General features: G+C 40.1%; 1 protein-coding gene across 1 annotated transcript in view; it reads right to left on the bottom strand.

Annotated features, from left to right (window-relative positions):
- Nucleotides 1-20,440, bottom strand: part of SUSD4 (sushi domain containing 4) — a 150,065-nt gene that overhangs the window by 22,827 nt on the left and 106,798 nt on the right. Inside the window, exons 7-8 of the mRNA XM_058800776.1 lie at nucleotides 8,871-9,083; nucleotides 1,488-1,667 (exon numbers count right to left, since the gene is read on the bottom strand). Of these exons, the coding sequence (XP_058656759.1) occupies nucleotides 1,488-1,667; nucleotides 8,871-9,083 (393 nt within the window). The remainder of the gene's footprint in view (nucleotides 1-1,487; nucleotides 1,668-8,870; nucleotides 9,084-20,440) is intronic.

Here is a 20,440-nt window from a genome sequence, read left to right as displayed (position 1 = left end):
CTTTATGGAATTTGGCAAAATATGGCAGGGTGTTGAATCTGAATTGCCTGTTCTCTGCCTAGCCGGTAATCACAGCAGATGGGTCTTGTGAAATTGATTTCTTAACTTTTATTAGCACTGCTTTTATTTTGAAAAGCAGTTAATATTGACTATTAAGTAGGAGTAATTGATTGCGTTTCACAGTATAAACACAGCAACAGAAGTAACAAGCCAAGGGGTATTTGGGGTACTGCTACTAACTGAGTAAATATTACCTGTCAAAAAGTTTGCCCCTGGATCTTTGGCAAATACAGCATCTGCAAATCGATCTGTTAAGCATTCATCTCCCCCTGCTGCAAAAATTTTAATCTACTTAAGTTAGATGTGAGGTGCACCCCCACAGAAAGGGGCTGTACACTTCATACTGCCACACGTGATGCTATTGCTGATAAGACACCCCAAAACTGGCGCCTGCTTTGCTATGGTTTTGCAAAATCTCCCCTGTATGGATCTAAAATGGTGACCTAGCCTGGTAACATGTCTAAGTTTCTGCCCCAATGGAGGGCAGGATCTTGGGTGACAGTCTGATGTGCTACTGCTCCTGAGAAGTGTCCCAGTTCACCTGCCTGCCTGCCCTGACTCTGCAAATTGGTGTGACAGTAAAATTAAGTGCCTACAGAGAAGTGTTAGCTCTATGAGAGGACAGATGGCTTTGAAGAAAGTTGGGACTAACCCATTCTGCTCCTCAGTTAAAATCTCTTGCTGCTGTTCAGTGGGCCAAGCTTGTTACCAAGACGCGACTTGCTTAAAACAGAATCAGTGGTACTCAGATAGGCTTATTAGAAATATGAAGGGAAAGGGAGCCCAGAGTTACTGAATAAAGCTGGCTTACCCCCAGCCATTTCTCACAGTCTAACTTGAGCTGGGATCCATGCTGTTGATATTTCTAGTTCTATGGCTAATGGCTTTTCTGGCCCAAATCATCCCTGTGCACACGCTGAATTTTCAGTCAATACGTAAAGGTTTAATGGACTGTGAATCTAATCAACAGCTCTGCTGAAAACTCTGACAGGAGAACAGGTACCAGTTTCTCTCCTCTACCCTTGCCTTCTACACAAGGTAAAGGAACATAAAGTGCAGTTAGAAGCTTAAATTATTTACACAAATTAATTGGTGCAAAAATGCAAGACACCCATCAGAACTTCTGACTGATTATCTTGATTGTTTTTTACTTTTTGATGCAGTGTATCTGTGTCAGATTTGAGATTTGCAAACAAAAAAGCAGTATTTAAAGTAGTATTATAAGCATGGGAATGGTCAGGGAGCGACATCTTTCCTGCACAGAGCAAAGGGGAAGAGAAATCAAAAAATCTTAGCAGCAGCACTACTCAAACACTGCACTGTGGAGCTTATCAGATCACTTAAATTCTTACAACTGTAGGAAAAAATATTGGCAAACTATGACAAGATGTATGAGCTATAAAATGGGACGTGCTGGAGTACTAAACCTTGACATATGGGTAGATTATCCCATGTTCCATCATCTTGGCATATGGAAACCATGTTGTCTAAGTCAGGGTAACGGATCTGGAATCCTTCATGACAGCTGATTATTAACTTATCGCCAGTCCTGTATGTCTTGTTATGAACCTCTGCATCTTCAACATGTGGAACAAGGCAATCTGTGACTTCATGAGAAAAAGAAATAGTAACTTAATTAAAAAACACAGCTAGCTGTTTAGTAATCAGGCTCTTAAAAAGAAGTAAGCATTTAATATAAGTGCTCTGCTTAAACGGTTTGGAAAATACATGCATTTCAGTAAAAGTGCCTTTTCCCTAGTAAGCCATCATTTTACCAAGTCTATAGCACGGTAGGAGAAGCTGAGGTGCTACAATAATGGATCGTTCCCCCAGCTTTTTAAAAACTAACAAAATTAGGAGCCTTTAGGAAGGCTGTGGTTGATTTTGGTCCTCCATTGATCATGTGTGCAATTACACTCCAAAGTCTGACTATCCCAAGGTTCCATGCAAAGGCAGACTCTGACAGCACTAAGGACAAGACAAAAGAAAAGATAAAATACAGAGATGGCATGAGGAACACAGAAAAGCTGCAGTTTTAGCAGACAGATGAAAATCGGGTACATTTACAAGGGTTTATCCAGCTCCATTTCAGAGTTCATTATGAGAACGCCTTCACTTTAATTTCCTTGATTATGTTTTAAACCAGATAGTTTTGTGTGGCTGCATTCATATGCCTTTAGAGGACATTTTTAGGGTCCTAAGCAGCATCTTGAGTGCTTGTAGAATACTCTCAAGAAGGGACTGCAAACCTGAAGTGATATACAGGGATGGGCCCTAGTGCCTGTCTGTGACACATGCATCAGACAGTCACAGATTTCACTCTAGGTACTAGTGCCAAAGACATCAAAATACAGAATGAAACTCAGAACACTTTAAAGATGTACAAATTGGAAAGGGGAACCAGGGGGAAAATCCTCTAATAATACCGAATAATTGAGAAAAAAGTCAAGAGGGTCTGAGGGAATAATCTGGGTGACTCAAAGTTCATCCTCATCACAAAGGCAAAGTGAGATGAAACGAGATGAAACAGAAGACAGGGAAAGATTAAATATTGGGAGAAAATTTTTGTCTGCCAGCAGTCAATCCATGACAGAGATGGTAATAAAAGTTTCCAGGCATCAAAACCCAAGAAGTATATCAAACACAAAAAAGACAGAAAAATGTTATAAGCCTGTGTTACTCTGTTTTATTCCCCCAACACCTCTACCATGATAGACAATTATATTAATTTAGGAATACTGTATTTCTTAAGGAAAAAAAATCCCTTGAGACTTGCATAGAAGAGAAAGTTTCTGCCATTTTCATGGGTAATTCTTGCTAAAGAGGAAGAGGCAAAGCTAAATCTGTATTTAGTACCTAATTGTTAGAATGCACCAAGCAAAGTGATAGTGACAGCTTGTTTGTTTCAAAGCACAAGTAGAAGGAAGATAAACTGTCATTTAGCAGAGGACTCACAAACTACTAAGAGCAAATGTATTTCATAATGTTTTTATTTAGTTAGGCAAACTGAGATTCCATCACTGTATTTTACTAACCTGAAGGAGGACAGCGTTCCTCTCCCAGTTAAAATATACTTTGCACCTTCGCATCACAAGGATGTTTCTAAAATTCATTGTACTTAGCTAATTTTTTGGTATGCGGCCTGAGTACATTATTAGTTAACAATTCTTCCACTTCTCTTATTACTTTTTAGCAGCTGCTATGGGTGCCTCCTGCTGCTGGTAGCAGGAAGGGCTGGCAGCTTGCCAGGCAGGGTGAGAAACTGCAGCAAGAAGTTTTCTTAGAATTTATTTATTTATAAATGCACAAGTCTGGGAGGATCCATGCCCTAACTAGAGGTTGTAAAATACACTGGTGAGGGTGCACACATTACTTTCAAAGATAGAATAGTTTTCTCTCTCACTATAAAGTTAATCAGCAGAGAAGACAGCAGAGGATGCCTCAGAAGAAATGCCTTGCGCTAAGCCATAAATGCTGTCATGAAGAGGCTGTCCTGGGCACCCCACAAGGATGGGATGAAATAGATGGAGTACCTGCTTGGCAGCCACGCAGTAGGAGACTGGAGATGGATGCCAGAAGATAACGTCAGTGAACAGCTCCCTCTCTTTCTACAATGTCTTTCTGTTGCTATACAAATAAAGATGGTGTGTGTACACACAGCACAGTAAAACATGAGATTTCCCTTTCAAAGTGGAGGAAATGGATTCTGTAACAATGATCTATCACAGCAACTCCATCCCTATTATTCCAAGGAACAGCTGTAGATGAGATCACTTTAACCGGGTAGATGTTGGCAGAGAATGGAGATAAGTTGCTCACTGCACTGTCCTCCACCTTCCACATCCTGGCTGACTTTGATAACAGGCTTATTACAAGACCCAGCTAAACACCAGACCAATGGACCACAATATTACAGCTCTTTTTCCTGATGCCTTGCAAGCAAATGCTTTCCCACTGGTTGAATTCATATTTAGCACTGAGGCATAAGCTGCAGTAGCCATCTCCCACGAACAACTGGATTAGCTGGCACAAAATCTGCTTGGAAAAGCTAGAAGGAAGTGACTGAATTTTAAAATGTCCTGTCCTAAAAAATACTTTATTCTAAGTCCTTCTCAGCAAATCTGTGGAAGCTGCTAAACCATTTAAGGGAATATATGGTCTTTAACCAGCATCAAGCAGCAAAGGCTATGACTTACACTCTTTTCTGGCAGTTTTACATCATCTGCTTAAATCTACTGTGTGAGTATCTAAATAGGCCAGCCAAAAGGACACATTTCTTATCTTGCAGGAGCAGAAAGAGGTGGGGTAGAGCCAACAGGCCTAACAGCCTGACAGGGACAAGAGCTCACCTTGCCCTAACTTTCATGAAGATTTGTACATTAGGAACTCTTGGCTTTAGCAAACCAAGAGTGTCCCCCATCACAGAAGATTGGTCTGAAGAATAAAATTCATTAAACAATATAGTTAGAGTATTTTGCTCAGGTGCAAACCAGCAGAACCTTTCAGAACTGTTCCTTCCACCCCATGGGGAAGAAAGATCACCCTACCTCCTCCCAAGAGCACTGGGACCACAATAGCAACTGAGAAGGAAGGCATGACCTAGACAGCATGGAGATAGCCACATCATCCATGGGTACCAGCTGGCCTGGGAAGTCTTGTATCTATTGCAGGTGAGCTCTTACCATCCAAAAATTATCCCTGGTCCATGTTAATCCAAGAAGGTGCTTGCAGGATTTACTTGGGAGTACTGCCCTGACAGATGCAGGTCCAAACCACGTCAAGGACCTTTACAACACTGTAAGAGTGTGTACAATTGAAGAACTGCCCAATCCCTGCTCTGGCACTGTTTTGTTTGCTACCTGTATGTAAATTCAAATGCAGAGGTCTGGTGCTCCTCTGTATCTTACTGTATCTACTTGTCAGAGACTGACAAGTCTCTGAATTAGCCTTGACTACATTGAGTCACACCACTGTCAGGCTGGAACAGAAAGAAACAGGGAGGAAGGATGAAAGGAATATCACGAAGAATTGGTTTGATGCAGGAACAGCTCATCTACATTCTGTTCTCTTCAAAGTAAGCATTTAAGAGCAATATTGTCCCTTGGTTTTTTTACTAGTGTTAAATCCATAGTACTGTGTTACTAGGATTGTTCTGTGGATGGCAAACACAGTGTTTTAGTGCATATTAAATAACCATTTCTTTTTATTGTCTTTGCTGGTATTTCAACAATGCAGAGAGATTTCACCTAAGATCTGTGCCCATTGAGCAGTGGCCTGGTTACAAATGTCACAGAGTGCTCAGAATCAGGGTTAAGAATCAACAAATACTGGGCAAGACAGATAAGAGATGGAAAAATAAAAATACTTCAGTCATCTCATAAACTCAGGGACAAAGGCAAAGCAAATGGAGGGCTAAATGTCCTACAGGAAAGCTGTAGCCAAGTCATGTACTAGCCTACTACTTTCACTGCAGCTTTATCAGCCTTGTCAGTGGGAGAATGAGGCACTGAGAGCATCTCCAAAGTTTCTGCCTGCAGAAGCACAGGGAGAGGAGGACACAGCTCTTTGCTTCATTGCCATCTTCATGCAGACTGTAAATTTAGATTCAATCTCACAGGAAAGAGCTAGCATTTGTTCCAAGTAGGGCAACAGCCTCAGCAGCCACATTATCACAGTGGGAGAAAATTAGATTAAAGTGTGAACAACATGACATACTGCTCTTAAACAGTAAATACAAAATTCCTACCTCAGAGGTTTGGTATTTATGTGCATAACTGTATTAGAGCTGATGAAAGGTACAGTCACACCATGCTGTAGATCAACATAAGAACGTAACTCTAAGCATACAGATTTTTGACAGGGCATTTATTGGGCACCAAGTCATGCAACTTCATTCTCGTCCTCACACTTAGAATCTCCTGCCTCTTAACAAGACATGACAGACCTATAAAATCAAACAGATTGGGTGAAGAGCTCTAGGCAAACGTATTAGATCTAAAATCAGTTACATTCTGAAACAGGTTGCTTTGCTTCCTTTTGTAAATAGCATCCATTTGTGATTAGAAATTGTGCTACTAAACACATAACAACAATTAAACATACATAACATATAGATATAAAATTATCCTTCTCTGAATTCAAACTCCTGAGAGTAAATGAACTCCAAAGTACAGTGTTTTCAGTGTTTAAGCTCAGCTGGCACTGCCTGATATTGAAATATGCTGGGATGAGAGGCATGGAGAGCGTACCATAGCCCACGGAGCAGCCACACCCCACCATAAATGGTAAGTGCAGCATAAAGTTTATTTCACCTTGTGATAGGTAATGATGAATGGGAAAACATCAACTTCTCCCTTCTCCAGCAGTTGCTAGAAATTTCAAATTTCTTTCTATATATCATTACAGAACTTCTGCAATGAAAACTTTTATGTATGTCATTAGACAGCTGAGAATCACAAACCCTGTGATTCTCTCTTAACTCATATCCAGATGTGCCATGTTCCTACACTGTCCTCCTCTCTACCACGACCCTCTCTCAATATTCTGCTCCCAGTGTGCAAAAGGATCAGTTCTAAAAATCACTTAAGCCAGTGCCTAGGCCTCATGGACTGCCACTGAGCCTTTACTTAGTATTTCTTCTGAATCAGTGCTGCTATTGCGCAATGGAAAGAAGAATTAATGCTGTATTCTAATACCTGAGGTATTATAATAATGTTAATCAGGGAAGTACTTAAGCACTTGATTCACTAAATCCTAAATCAGGGTCCTACTCTTTGGTCCAAGTAATAAGAAGCATTTTTGCATCTGCCTATTTTGAGCAAAGAACTTTAACAAGACTAATCACATAATTACAGTTATGCTCCAGCTTAAGTGTTTTACTTGATCAGAGCATTGGCTAGCAATCTTTTTTAAGTGTTCTATGCTGGAAAGTAATTATTATCTCTAAAGCAACTGTTGCCACATCATCCATCACATTCTCATCTTCCAATTTCTTTCTTTTTTGAAAACGTCTCGTTCGAATGTTGATCACACTGACATTAGTGACAGTTTTGTTGCTGATGGCATTGTGATCAGAAACTTCCTCCACAGATTTCCACTGGGATGGAGGGAAGAGGTTTGAATATTTAATAAAAAACATTAATGCTTATTTTAAAAACTGCAGTGGATTATACAGGCAACATTTCAAAGATTCACATCAACATTCCTAGCTTCCTGCTGTGCTTAAGGAAACAGAATTTCCAACCATTAAAGCTTTTTCTGGTAGTTCCAATAGCCAATTTAGACACAGGCTGCTGTCACGCTATATTTTTTCTTAAATAACCATGGCAGGAGACAAACAAGGTCATTTATGAAAAGTGGCTGTCACAGAAGAGGTCACGTCTTTCATACATAGTTATTTTTAAAGGCATCAGGTTATTTCTTCAAAGCTGACCCATGCGGCCACATGATGAGGTGCTGTTGGCACCCCTTTGCCTTTATTTCTAGACATCAGCTGTCACCTGATGAAACAGCTCACGACTGTGTCCCTTATGGCTCTGTAGCCCATGGCCTCACAGCTGTCCAGGAGAACATACTTAACCAAAATTTCTCCTGCCAACCAGCCAGCTGCCTGAAAGCCCATGCACTCCTTACCAGCTGCCTCTGGCTACTCTCTCCATTATCTCATGCATTACTTTCACACTGGCTGCTGTTTAGAGTTGTTCCCTTCACATGCATCTCCTGAGTGTGGTCTTCCCAGGCCGTGCTTGTCCCTGTCATGTCACATCCCTGTCCTGGCACAGGATTCTCACACCTACCCCCCAGGATCACAAACAAGTACCTGCAGTTTTTATAAAGGCTAAGTGATGCATGATCCTATGCAGTAAGTGTGTTTGTGAGTCACATAAGTCTTCAACTACCTCTGAATAAAGTCCATGTATTTATTTCAAACGGTGAAAGGTAACCTGAAGTAGAATTTATCTTGCTCCAGCATGAAGACAATGAGGCAATGACTAATGTCTTCAGTGGAGAACTCACAACACTAAAATGTAAACACTTTATTTAACCAACACTTTTCATGTCTGTTGACTTTAATAGCTCTGTTGACCAAAAATAAATCAACAACAAGGACAGGTTATATCTTTAATATACTTGGGGAAATAAATAATTTGTGTTGCTTGGGTGTACTTTGGCAAAAATTTACAGTTATAAAATCAAATCAATCCAGCCTCTAAGACCTAGAAGAAGAAAGCAATGAAACATCCTAAGTATTTAAAACCAAATACAATTTCAAATATACAATAAATGGTTATGCCATAATAGTCTGAATTATCTCAGAGTCAACTTCTACCCTGGCTTTAAACTTTTGCAGCCTCTGTGTATTCGATTTTGCTACTTGACTCATGCATACATCACCCAATACTATTGTTTAAAATTCCTGATTAGCAGGAGCAGTAGCAGTGGAAACTGATTGCATTTTTCTAGTAAAATATTGCAGAAAGGAATATTAAGTGGGCAGCTTTAACAAATAGTTACATGTTAACTTACAATGGAGGTTGTTTTTCCTCTCTGCATCAATTTGTAGCTAGTTAAAAAGGGAGGTTAAATTCTATTTTCACATTTCTTTATGTTCCTTTCAATACACACAGCCTCTCATGGTACAAATTTAACTAACAAAGGAGAATTAGGGATGGAAAATTAAAGTATGTATCCAACAAGACACAGTGAAATGGACTCCAGCCTGTTGTGTTTTGTCCAGAGACAGACAGACATGGTACATGGACAAGTGAGAAGAACTGATGTGGTGAACACCTTGAAGAAAACTAACTTACCTTCTTGTAGGCACACAGGTTTATCACTGGGTTTCCAGTTCAGGGAGCCATTAAAGTGTCTCACACAAAGTTTTTTGGAAGTACCATTGAGCCTATATCCTTCTTGGCAATGGAACCGGACCACCACACTTTCAAAGAAAACACCTGCACTGGGCGTCTTGTAGCCATGTTCAGGAGCCCCAGGATCAGCACATGCTTGCAGGTCATCAAACCCTGTGTCAGACAAAGATATAATTCAACTGTGCTCATTTACTTCTCATGCTTTTTCTGTCTTTATCCATTACCTTCACAAGGACCTTGTACCTTCCATATTGACCACTAGCAAATCTGCTTGGGTACCAGGTACTCCAGGGTTGGAGACGACCCACCCCCAGCTGAAATGCTCAGGTGACAGAAGTACTCCTGTCTTTTCATGCAGCAAGTAGCTGCATGAAGCAAAAGTCAACAACACTCCTTGGTAGCTGCCCTGGATAAAAATAAAGCACTTGACCCAGCCTACCAGTGGGGATTGCTCAGTAATGTGTCTGTAATCACTTCTGGGGACTATGGGAATTTGGAGGCCTCATGCAGCCACTAGTAAGAATAATAATGTGTCAGAACCAGAGAGGAGAGAAAATAAGGGGGCATGAAACTTAACTGCCATCCAAAGACACAGTAATTGAAATAGGAGAATTGCTAAGTACAGTGAGATTTCAAGATGGGAGAGAGATCTGCCACAGGGGAAAGGGACACTGTGATGTTAGATGAATGCGACCCTCTTATCTCTTTGGCTTGGTGGCCCTACCACACTTTCCACACATTGTTATGGGAGTGCTGTATTACTCCATTGACACCAGAAGGGAATTTTAAAGTCCATTACCTCTACAAAATTAACTGTAAAATAACAAACTAAACCCCAACAGTTGCAATCAATAAATGTGATTGTTTATCACTTTCTCAAACTCATTTCAATGCCATTTGCATAAGTGGAAGCTTTCTTTACTGCAAAGCAGCAAAGGTTTAGTGCAGCAGTGAACAAGGGCTGCGTACAGAAAGAGCAAATAGCTTTGGAACAGGAACAGGAGGGGGGCAATTAATGCTGACGGGAGGGATGCCTGGAAAGTGTTAAAATCATTGGATGGTAATTTTAGTGTTTTGATTTTAAAAGAATTGTATCAGACAGCCTCAGCTACTTCCTGCATAATAAGAATCAGATGCCTCCACGGTGCAGTCAGAGAGAAGGAAGATATTACAGTAAAGGACTTTTTGAAATAAATCTCCATTTCCCGAAGCTAAATCATTCCCTCTGCCAAGGGCTCATTGTGATGCTGTGGCAGCCAAATGGAGAGCACTGAAGGTGATGAAGGGCTCTTGCATTTGAGCACTGAATATCTCTGCTCAGTCACCTGGCTGACAGCTGCTAGTGAAGAAGCAGGAGGCCTACATCAAGCCATTTGTGTCCTATGTCCCATCACCTGTTTCTGTGAGCAGAGGCAGGACACACTGTGGAGTCACCAGGGTGGATTGCACATTCCTGGATTTCCAGGTCCTTTGCTGAACTCCCCAGCCAGGCTGTAATTCCCAGGAGGTGATGTGATGGACAGAACCCAGCCCAAATTCCATGACCAACAGCCACCCTGCGCCCCTCTGCAGTGCTCCAACACCTCTCCACTTCCCCAGCATCCCCTCTCCTGGCTGAAACAGCACAAGAGCAGCAAAGCAGCTGCTCTTGCGCAGCTTCACTCCTCCTCCAGTGCAGTTCATCCTGGGAATTGAAGCATCAGTGCAGTGGCCAAGTCAAATACATCCCTGAATTCCACCCACGCCTGGCTCATCTGCCTCAGCTCAAGTCCTCCAGTGTAAATCACCCCAGACTCTGTAATTTGCCAATGGGATGAACAAGGAGAAGCACAGTCATTATGATCATGGGATTACACGCTGTAGGCAATACTTATTAACAGAGAAAGGCTGCCCATTTTTACTGGAGATTAAAAAGAAGCTTCTTATGCTCCAGACAGCAAGCCCACATCCTTTAATAATGTCAGTGAAGATCTTAATTATTTCCCATTAAACCAAGGGATAACATGACATTTAGATCAATTTTGTTACTTCAGTAATCTCGGAATTTGCAGTCAGGGGAGGAATACTGTAACTCTCCTTGAGATATATGTCCTTTCTCACTAGCTGCATCAGGAAAAATTACACTGCTGCCTACTACTTTGCCTCTGCAACAGCACACGAAAAGGAAAGGTGCTGAGGTCACACACAATTTGCCTGGTAAAAAAAATGAGCCAAGCTCATTTCTCAGTTTTCAAAAAGTCAAATATGCAAAGTTAGAGATTTTTACACTTGTCAGCACAAAACCAAACATGGAAGGCAAAAATGTTTCCTTCCCTAGAGCAGGCTAATTTTGTGACCCTACTGCCACTTTTCTGGTGACCCTCCACAAGCAAAGATTTCCATTCTTCCTTGGAATCCTTTTGCAGTGTGTGGGTCTCTCAGGTTCTTTTTGTTGAGTGCGGTTAGCAAGCAGACAAATCTATCTATCCCCAAGGGGAATTCCCAAGTAGAAACTGGAACACGAATGGGAAAATTGAATTATGCACCCTCTGGTTTCTACAGAGCCAGCAGACAGCAGTTACTCAGTAACTGCATAATAGATGACACACGGACTCAGCAGAGGATCACCGCTTCCTGGCTTGTTCCTGAAGCAAGGAAGAAGGAAAAAGCCTCAGGGAAGAGCCAATTAGGCAGATGGCACACACAATACAGTAGCATCTCATGGTAAAGCCATGAAGGCAAAGCAAATAAGTCCCTAACCCCATCTTAGCTCCATAGATAGGAACAGTAGATGCAGCTCAAATCAAAGTCCTGCTGGAAACAATGGAAGGCACCTGGATGTCAAGCTTCTTATGAAAGTGTAGATGATCCAGGCACAAAGCAGAGAAGGCAGGGCTGTGCTGGGGCTGGGAAGAAGGAGGTATGAGGAAGGTATGGGAAGGCTGCCCCTGTGCTGAGGATGTCCCAGTGCACAACAGGCACTGCAGGTGTTCCAAAGGGGCAATTGCCACCAGAGAATTCCAGAGAAGCCAGGAACTGCTCTGATTTTCACCAGGCCTGCTCCTCTCTTGCACAAGAGCTGTGCTGAAGTTTCAACAGCTTATTTAGCAGACAGCTAAGTCCATCAGTCTTTTCCAATTTAAGTATAAACTTTCTGGTACAGTATTCAAGAACAATAATGCTCAAACATCCCTGAGAATTGCCATCTTCCATTTCTTCTTAATAATAGCAGAATTAGACCCTTTACATAGTAATCCTATCCATACTATCTCATCTAGTTAAGCTCCACCCTATAAAAAAAAAATTTAAATATATGTCTTCAGTGACATATATTGGTAAATTTTTTTTCTCACAATCTTTGTTTTCTTTTCTTTTTCCAAACTATGCATTTAAGAGCAGCTACTCCAAGTTGTGACACAGTAATTTTCTAATGGTAGGAGTAATCCTACATAATAGATGAGATGCTATAGCCATCTTATGGTCTAATCCCTTTAGAACCTGATAAAAAAAGCCAAAAATCTGCTCAGCTGGAGCCATCATATAGGTCTTTGGAAGAGAAAGCCAGTCTTTCAGCTATAATAAAAAGCTGCTATCCATTAGGTAAAAGGTATATCAGGTAAGATAGAAAGTAACTCAGAACTACAATGGCTTCTGTTTCTTGACAAACCCTTCAATAAGTCTTTGGGGAAAAGATTACTGGACTTTTTCTCATGGTTAAAAGGAGGGAAGGGGAAATCATTATCACTACCTACTAGTAAAAATTATACAACACACTTCTTAAATAAAGAAGTAAACTTTCATGTTGCCTATATAGTAAAAATTTAGTAAGGCCAGCAGCCATCATAATCAATACTACATCATTAGCAGCAACTTTATGGAATGCTATTGCATGGCTTTATATCCCTAAAGTAAACACTACACAATTACTGCTGGAACTGACTATTTCAGTAATCAAAATAGGTTAATATTTGGTCCAAATTGCAGACTTTCTGTATCACAGTACATTTAAGGGATATTGTGTAAAATTTCATGGACAATAATGTCTTCTTGGCAAAGTTAATGAGCACATAAGGTCATCATCATCAACAAAGCATGCAGTTGATACAGAATATATTTTGGGGTTGGTATTTACCAATTTACCACTTTTCTACTCTTGGACCAACCAGAAAATAGCAATGCTCTTGATTTGGATAACCCTCAAGCAGATTATATGGTGCTTACTTTACCTAAATTTCTTGGTATTGTCAGTCAGGTAAAATAATGTAAAATTAACGAGAAGACTGAAAAATGAGCAATGTCCTCCTTGGGGTATAAAATGAACCATTGTAAATAACTTGATCAGATTGCTCCAAGAATTCTGCATTATACATTCTCAAACTTAAAATTATTCATCTCATCCCCAATGAAAAGCCTGAAATGCTGGAATACAGGGGAACATTACATATGTGTGATGACAAGAAATTGTGACAGCCACAACTGAGCTTCAGACATGCTTAAAAAAAGGCAGGAGGAAGAGCCCCTCAGTTCATCCCATAAATCTATTTTTCTCTGCTTCTTTTTCTCAGTTGCATGTTTTGTTTTCCTTGTTTCCCCTCTTCTCTCACCTCTGTATCTTATAGCTCCTTGTAAATTCATGGTGCTGGCAAGGTGATTTCTAATCTAGATTTGATGGACTTCTTTGCCTCTAAAGCTGCTATAAAACATTTCACTGACACACTGCTGATCCATGTGAGCTCAGAACTGGCTTCACTCATTCTTAAACAGAGGCATCACTCTCATTCCATTTTGTTATATACACCCAGTGAATGAAAAGTGACATATAATGTGCAATAATATTCAAGACAGAGAGTATTTTCAGTGTTTGTCTTCACCAGGATGGAGAACGGGCTTCTTGTACATCAACATCTGCATTTGGGTTCACTAAATCTGTCTCAACCAGAAGCAGGGGGAAGCAGAGGCTTCACAGACTGTGGCAGGACCAGACTGCCTGCACACACATTTTAGAAGGAGTCTGTAAACACTGCAGGAGCAGGTTATTTTAGGCCAGCTCTCAATAAAAAGCCATTCTGGGACTAAAACAGAAGGGCCACAAGTGTAAACATGCCAAGGGCTTGCTTGTCTTGTACAAAGGAAAAGTTGTTTTCATCCCTTCAGGAGTTTCTGCCCTGTTTCTGTGAAAGCCATGCAGTCACAGCACTGTGTGCCTCTGGCTGTTTATGCTTCCTTGCTGCTGCTGATGTTAATTGAACTATCCATGCACCCTAGGAACAAGAAAAGGAAGATGTGCTTTGATTAGCATCTAGACTTGGAAGTGAAATTTAATTATAAAGCTATGATTTCATTAGTGAAATGCCTGCTAAAATCTAAACTCTCCTTAATCCCTGAAAGGTCAGTAATGCTTAAGCTTCCCTGAGACTTCAGCAGCTTTGCAAAGCTGTGCCTTGTTCAGGATGTGAATCACAGCCTCCCTTGCTACCCTTGCAGAACACACTCCCAGCATGGCTGCATATCACTCCTCATTGGGCTAAGCCTTACCCAGGGCAGACTAACAAGCCACTGGAAGAGACAGAGAAGCTCAAATTACTTTGTAGGAGAAACAGAACAGCAAAAAAGACCTCCAAGGACAGGTATTTTGCTTAAGTCACAAACTGATCTATCAAATCAAGAACACCGTTAAGCTACTTACAACACAACATCCTTCTTATAACACAAGAGCATCATAGCAGAAAAAAAGAAAATCAGTGTGTAATGCAGCTCCTGAGCACCAAACCGACCCATCTGCAGTAAAAAATGAACATGCAAGCCCTGCATGAAGAGCAGCAGACTCCAAGAGAGGCAATTCGTCATTCAAAAGGCTGAAAGGTTCACTCATTTGCAGTTCCTCATTTTTCTGATCTTTCATCTTCTCCCACAACCCCGGCCTCCCATCTGTGTTCTCCATCCTCCTTCACCACAACCCACTGTCAGCCAACACCTGACCTGGCCTTGCACTCTCCTAGAAGACCACTGTGATCCCAAATCTTGCCCACCACTATGCCCACCACCTCTCTCTCTCTCCTCTTCTCAATGGGCCCTTGGAAAGGAGCAGTCACTCAAAGATGTTCCTAAGGGCAATGATCAGCTCAACCTTAAAATCCCTACTAAAGTATGACAAGTCCCTGGGCATTTTTGTGCTAAAACAAACTGACATCTCCCTAGAAAGCCCAAGAATTGCTCCTCCCTCCAGAGAGGGTACAGGGGATGGAATGTGAGGAGCCACAAGCAGGATAAAGTGTCCTCAGAGGACAAAATGGATCTTCTAGGAGTCACCCAGGAACTGCTTCTGCCTGGGAATACCACCAGGGAAAAAGAAGCACAAGCTGCAACGTCAGCAGGGCAGGTTGATAGGCCCTGCATAGATGACTGCAGATGTAGTAACAGCATCTTTCTTTCAGGGGTCACTGCAATTACCATTCAACACTCACAGCAGACAGCACATCCCAGCTGGTGCCTGACCAGTGTCAGGCAGCAGGGAACAAGCTGAATTTCCTACCCATAGAAACCCTCACCATTTTGAATTTTGGATGTGAACCTTGATGCAGGATTCTTTTATTGCCTTGACATTAGGCTAATACACACGGAAAAACCATTTAAAATTGCTGGAAAAAGAAGGTGGTTCAGAATACAATCAGCAAAGCACTTCAGTAAACCCACAGCAAACTAAAAAAAAACCACTTGTTTCTTTTGGAGAAAGAGTTTCTTCTAATTAATATCTTAAACAGCACAGGCTTATCCCTTTAATCACAACTTCTCACACTTAATATAGCTGTGCCATCTTTGTAAATAAGCCATTTCATTTATAATGCAAGAAGCACTTGTTGGATTACAAAAGCCTGGGAGTAAAAAGTCTAACTGCATAATTTATGAACCCGTATGAAATGTCATATGCTGCTCTGTGATCCTCTGAACTTGCCATCACTTAAATGAAAAACAAGGCGCAGAAAGCAAATGTACTGCTGGTTCTGCTGACAGAGCTCACATCTTCTGTGTTTTTGTTACAGAAAGTTACCATGGCTATTGTGGGATATGATTCAGGGTGAATAAAACCCCATTTACCACACAATAAATTCCACAACCTTCTCCCAGCTCCTAAACTCTTAAACTGGATATTTATTTTTCCAACAAAGTAATTGAAAATTATTAAACTGGTACTCTAAGGCCTAGATTGGGGTGAGCTCAAATCAAGTATTAGGCAGAAATAATTAAAAACCTGAAGACAAAGTTTGGTCACCTTTCTGCAAATATAGAGTGAATATTTTCTGAATCTCCATTTATCCAGTTAATTAAGTTTAATGACTAGTTTTATTCAAGCTGCAAACTCCACAAGAAATGAAAAAAGGTATAAAACCAGAGAGGTTTTTTCCTATTCTGTAAAAAAGAAGCATGTGAGAATAAATGACTTCTTCAATTTCCAATAATATTTCATGTTTTTAAGTTAATTTAAAATACAAAATTGTGCTTAAATAAGCTTATCTGTGTGCATATTTATTATCCTTAAGGTAATTTAAACTACTTTAAAGTGGTTCTTCTTGGAAATGGTACTTCCACATTTCTTATCGGAACCTTGAATATCTGTAAATTCTAATTTCTATGTATTTTATTTATTCTATTTTCTATTTCATTTACTTATTCTAATTTCTATCTACAAAAAATTGTAAACATGGTTTGACAAGGATGACTAATTTTTTAAACAATTCAGTTTTAAAAAATAGTCAAACACCACCTTTTACCATAATAAAAACAAGAATGCAGTAAAATCTCTCTATATACTTCAGTAAATGGGCAAATACCTAACACATTCTCCTATTCATTTTGCTGATAAGGAACTGTAATAAAGATGATATTTGCCAATGTGTGCTTTTGGATGGTGATCCATAAGCATCATCATAAGGAATTAAATATGTACAAATCCAGACTATAAAATATTAATACATCACTTATGCCAAGATTTTCTTTTTACTGATTTAAATGAAAAAGTGAGCTCATTACTTGGATTTAAACCAACCAACCCCATTTCTGTTTTCATCCTCAGATGTAGCGTTTTATATATTAGGTGTCATAGGATTTCATTAGAGTTGCAATACTGTTAATGTGGGAATCCAGCCTTAGGTCACTAAACTGGATCAATAACAGCATAGAAAGCAACTAATAAAAATGTGACAAATAAAACAATATACCCATAATTTCAAGCATGTTATGGGCCTGCTGTTTTTTTCAAAAAGCAGTATCTAAGTATTGCTGTTTATCTGTCCTATATACTTAGCACTCTGAAAAAAATTAATTACCATGAGTTAGTTTAAACAATCTTAGTCTAGACAGGCAACCCTTAGGAAACAAAAAAGCCAAAAAACAAAAAACCCAAAAATGAATCATGAGCTAGTTACTATAGTAATACTTCTTCTAGACCAATAGCATATAATATTATTCATCACAGCAAATCCAAAATGATGAAATGTCACACTGTTCTGCAGAGATCCTTGTTTCTGTAAGATGCAGGAATTAAATACTCAAGGGTATGAGTTGGGGTGTTGATATTTATGCTTTCAACAGCTACAGGCTTCCCTAGATAACACTACATTTTTACTGTGTACCACAGTATGGTAATCCAACAATTTTTTTGCTTTTCAGGCTGTGCTGTATAAATCAATTTCATACTTTCCCAAGACCAGGCCAAGCTGGGTATGGGGACAATCACGATTAATGTGTGAATATTGTAATATTAAACTTTTGAATGACGTGCACACTAGAGAAGACTGAGAGACGGGATTTAGAAAACTGGTACATACTAAAACAGGAGAGCTGACAGACACTGTTTCCAGCTTTTGCACTGATTCCCTATCACTATCCTCTGATGCTTCTGGGTACTCTGACAGCTCTTGTGCCCTACAATGATTTTTCTCTATACGTACCTACCCATGAAACCATGGTCTTTGCTCTTAAATGGGGACCTCATGACAGCCATCCATTTTTTATTAATCTTGTCCTCTGTGTATGTTTTACTTGCTGATACTTATTCACTTAGCCTTGCACAGTTGGGATATTATTTACCTACAGGTCTAGGAGATGTAAAAGAAGATGAGGTGGCTTAGTGGGTTCACCAGGTATTTCCCACACGAGAACTGGCATTGCACTCCAACATTTGCTTCAGATCACCCTGCAAAGCATTTCTATTTTATTCTAAGTAAAGCTTTTAGAAAGTAAGTAGATAATATCCATGGGGAAAAAAAATAATACGCTTATTGATTTTGGTCGTAATCTGAACCTAAGGAGAACTGATTTTCTTCTATATTGAGGAGAACTGATTTTCTTCTATATTGAAAAGTTCCTGTATGTCTTCAGTGCTCTGCTAGTACTGTTAGCATAAACCACAGGTTTTACTCCGTTTCTCTTCATGAGAATGCATTTTTTGAAGAAAAATGGAACATAATCATCTTGTTCTTTTCCAAGTATGTGATAAATCCCAAAATTGTACAGAAGGGTAGCAGGAGTCTGGCAGGGCACTAGCAATGAAGTATTGCCATCACATCCAAACACTTTTAACTTAAAATACTCATTTAAAGTGCTCTGTCCTGTGACTTGTTCTGTCCACACTGAGAAGACTGGAAAAATCAGTGGGAGGTTAAGATAATGCAGATGCATTTTTCTTCTCTTTTTTTTGATTCATAATGGTGTTACACTTAATCCTCATGCACCCATTTTCCTCATGAAGTCCTTCCAAGGAACTCCCAGCTGATAGAAGGTGATGGGAGGCTGCTCACAGAATCAGAACAAGCAACTCAGAGCAAAGTCACAGAAGAGCCAGTGATCAAGATGGAAACATTTATAATTAAAATACTGTGCAGCTCCACAGTCACCATGTTAAACCCCCTAAAAAAAAATCCAGAAAAATGTCAATGACAAATTCCACTGGCACACTCAGTTTTTGTGGCATCACCAAAAAATCACAGTGTCCAAAGTCTCCTCTGATCCAGTACATCCCCTTTCAATGCAATCTGTTTGCCCTCTAGTCAGTTTTTATTACTGGGCTTTGCAAGGGTTCCTCAGGGGTGAAGAGATAGATGAGACTCTTGACTTCATGATCAGAAGGCTGGATTTATTATTTTATGATATATAATACATTAAGACTATACTAAAAGGAATAGAGACAAAAGTTCAGAAGCTGCTATGCTAAGAATAGAATAGGAATGAAATCAACAAAGGAGCTCTCCCTGATTCTGTCCCAGAGGGAGCTTGTCTTTGGCCCTTAATTGTAAACATGCAACATGGGCCAATCACAGGTGCACCTGTTGCATTCCACAGCAGGAAATAAGCATTGTTTACATTCTTCTTCTGGGGCCTCAGCTTCCCAGAAGAAGGAAAAATCCTAAAGAAAGAATTTTTCACAAAAGATGTCTGTGACAAGTTTTCTATCAATTCCCCAATTCTATGAACCCAAATCTTCACAAATACTTTCCCTAGTGGCAGTTTACAAAAGTCAAGGTGGACAATATCTGCTAAAGTTTTCATCCTTGGGAAACCAGCTGTTTTCTCAGGAGAGTAACAGATTATTCTGACACAACCTTTCTTTTAATACAGCTATGCTTTATTTTATATCATACCTCCAATATTTTTAACCTCACTGCCTTAAAACAACTCTAAAATCTCAAATTTCTGAAGTAAGAGAACCAAGTTGCTGATTGCCAGGTCCTGTGGTTTTCTTTCTCTTTTTTCCCTTTAACCTGTGAATATTACAGATAGTGTCTTAGGGAGATACTGGAAGTTGCTTCATTTCAGTTCTATGGCAGTGAACTTAAGCAGAAGAGGAGGAAGCTGAAGATGGAAGTGAAACCAAAGGAACTGGATCAGGAACAGCAGGAGGTACTTGGCAAAGGTACAAAACTGGGACGTAGGGACGCACAAAAATAAGGTAGCCTGGAAGGTGACTGACAGCTTTTGGACAGTTTGGATGGTAATACTACTAGCAGGTGAGAGAGGAGGAGATGGGAACACAAGAAGCAGCCCAATAGGGTTCCTAGAAAGTTAAAATATGGAACTGGAGAGGGACAAGAGGGAAGAGAGGGAGAGAGCCTCAGTTACAGGCAACAGAGATGGGCAGTGCCTCACAGGACAACTTTGGAGGCTGGTGACACATTGTGAGAGCCTCTTCAAAGGTTAATGGTCTATCCTTTTGTATCAGAAAAACCTGATTTTTTTTTTTTTTTCTGATGATACCTCTAAAAACTACAGACTCTGTAAGGTAGTCAGCCTTGACAACACTTGACACTGTTGAGTCAGGGACAGAAATACTCCAGTCTTCAGGTGGATCAGAAGGCAAAAGAATAATATTTTTTTTTATTTAGCAAGAAGCTGCAAAATATAGTCTCACTCGCTAAGTGGGACCTGATTGGTCTCAAAGTACAAACATCTCACATTATTAGTGACTATGAATAGCACACTGTGGAGAACCAAAACTATAAACAATGGTTACAGAAAGAGATAATAATTGTTTGAAT

Source organism: Ammospiza caudacuta, chromosome 3 (genome assembly GCF_027887145.1).
Source record: "Ammospiza caudacuta isolate bAmmCau1 chromosome 3, bAmmCau1.pri, whole genome shotgun sequence".
Lineage (NCBI taxonomy): Eukaryota > Metazoa > Chordata > Aves > Passeriformes > Passerellidae > Ammospiza > Ammospiza caudacuta.
The sequence above is the reverse complement of the archived record's forward strand: the minus strand, read 5'-3'. Positions and strand labels throughout refer to the sequence as shown.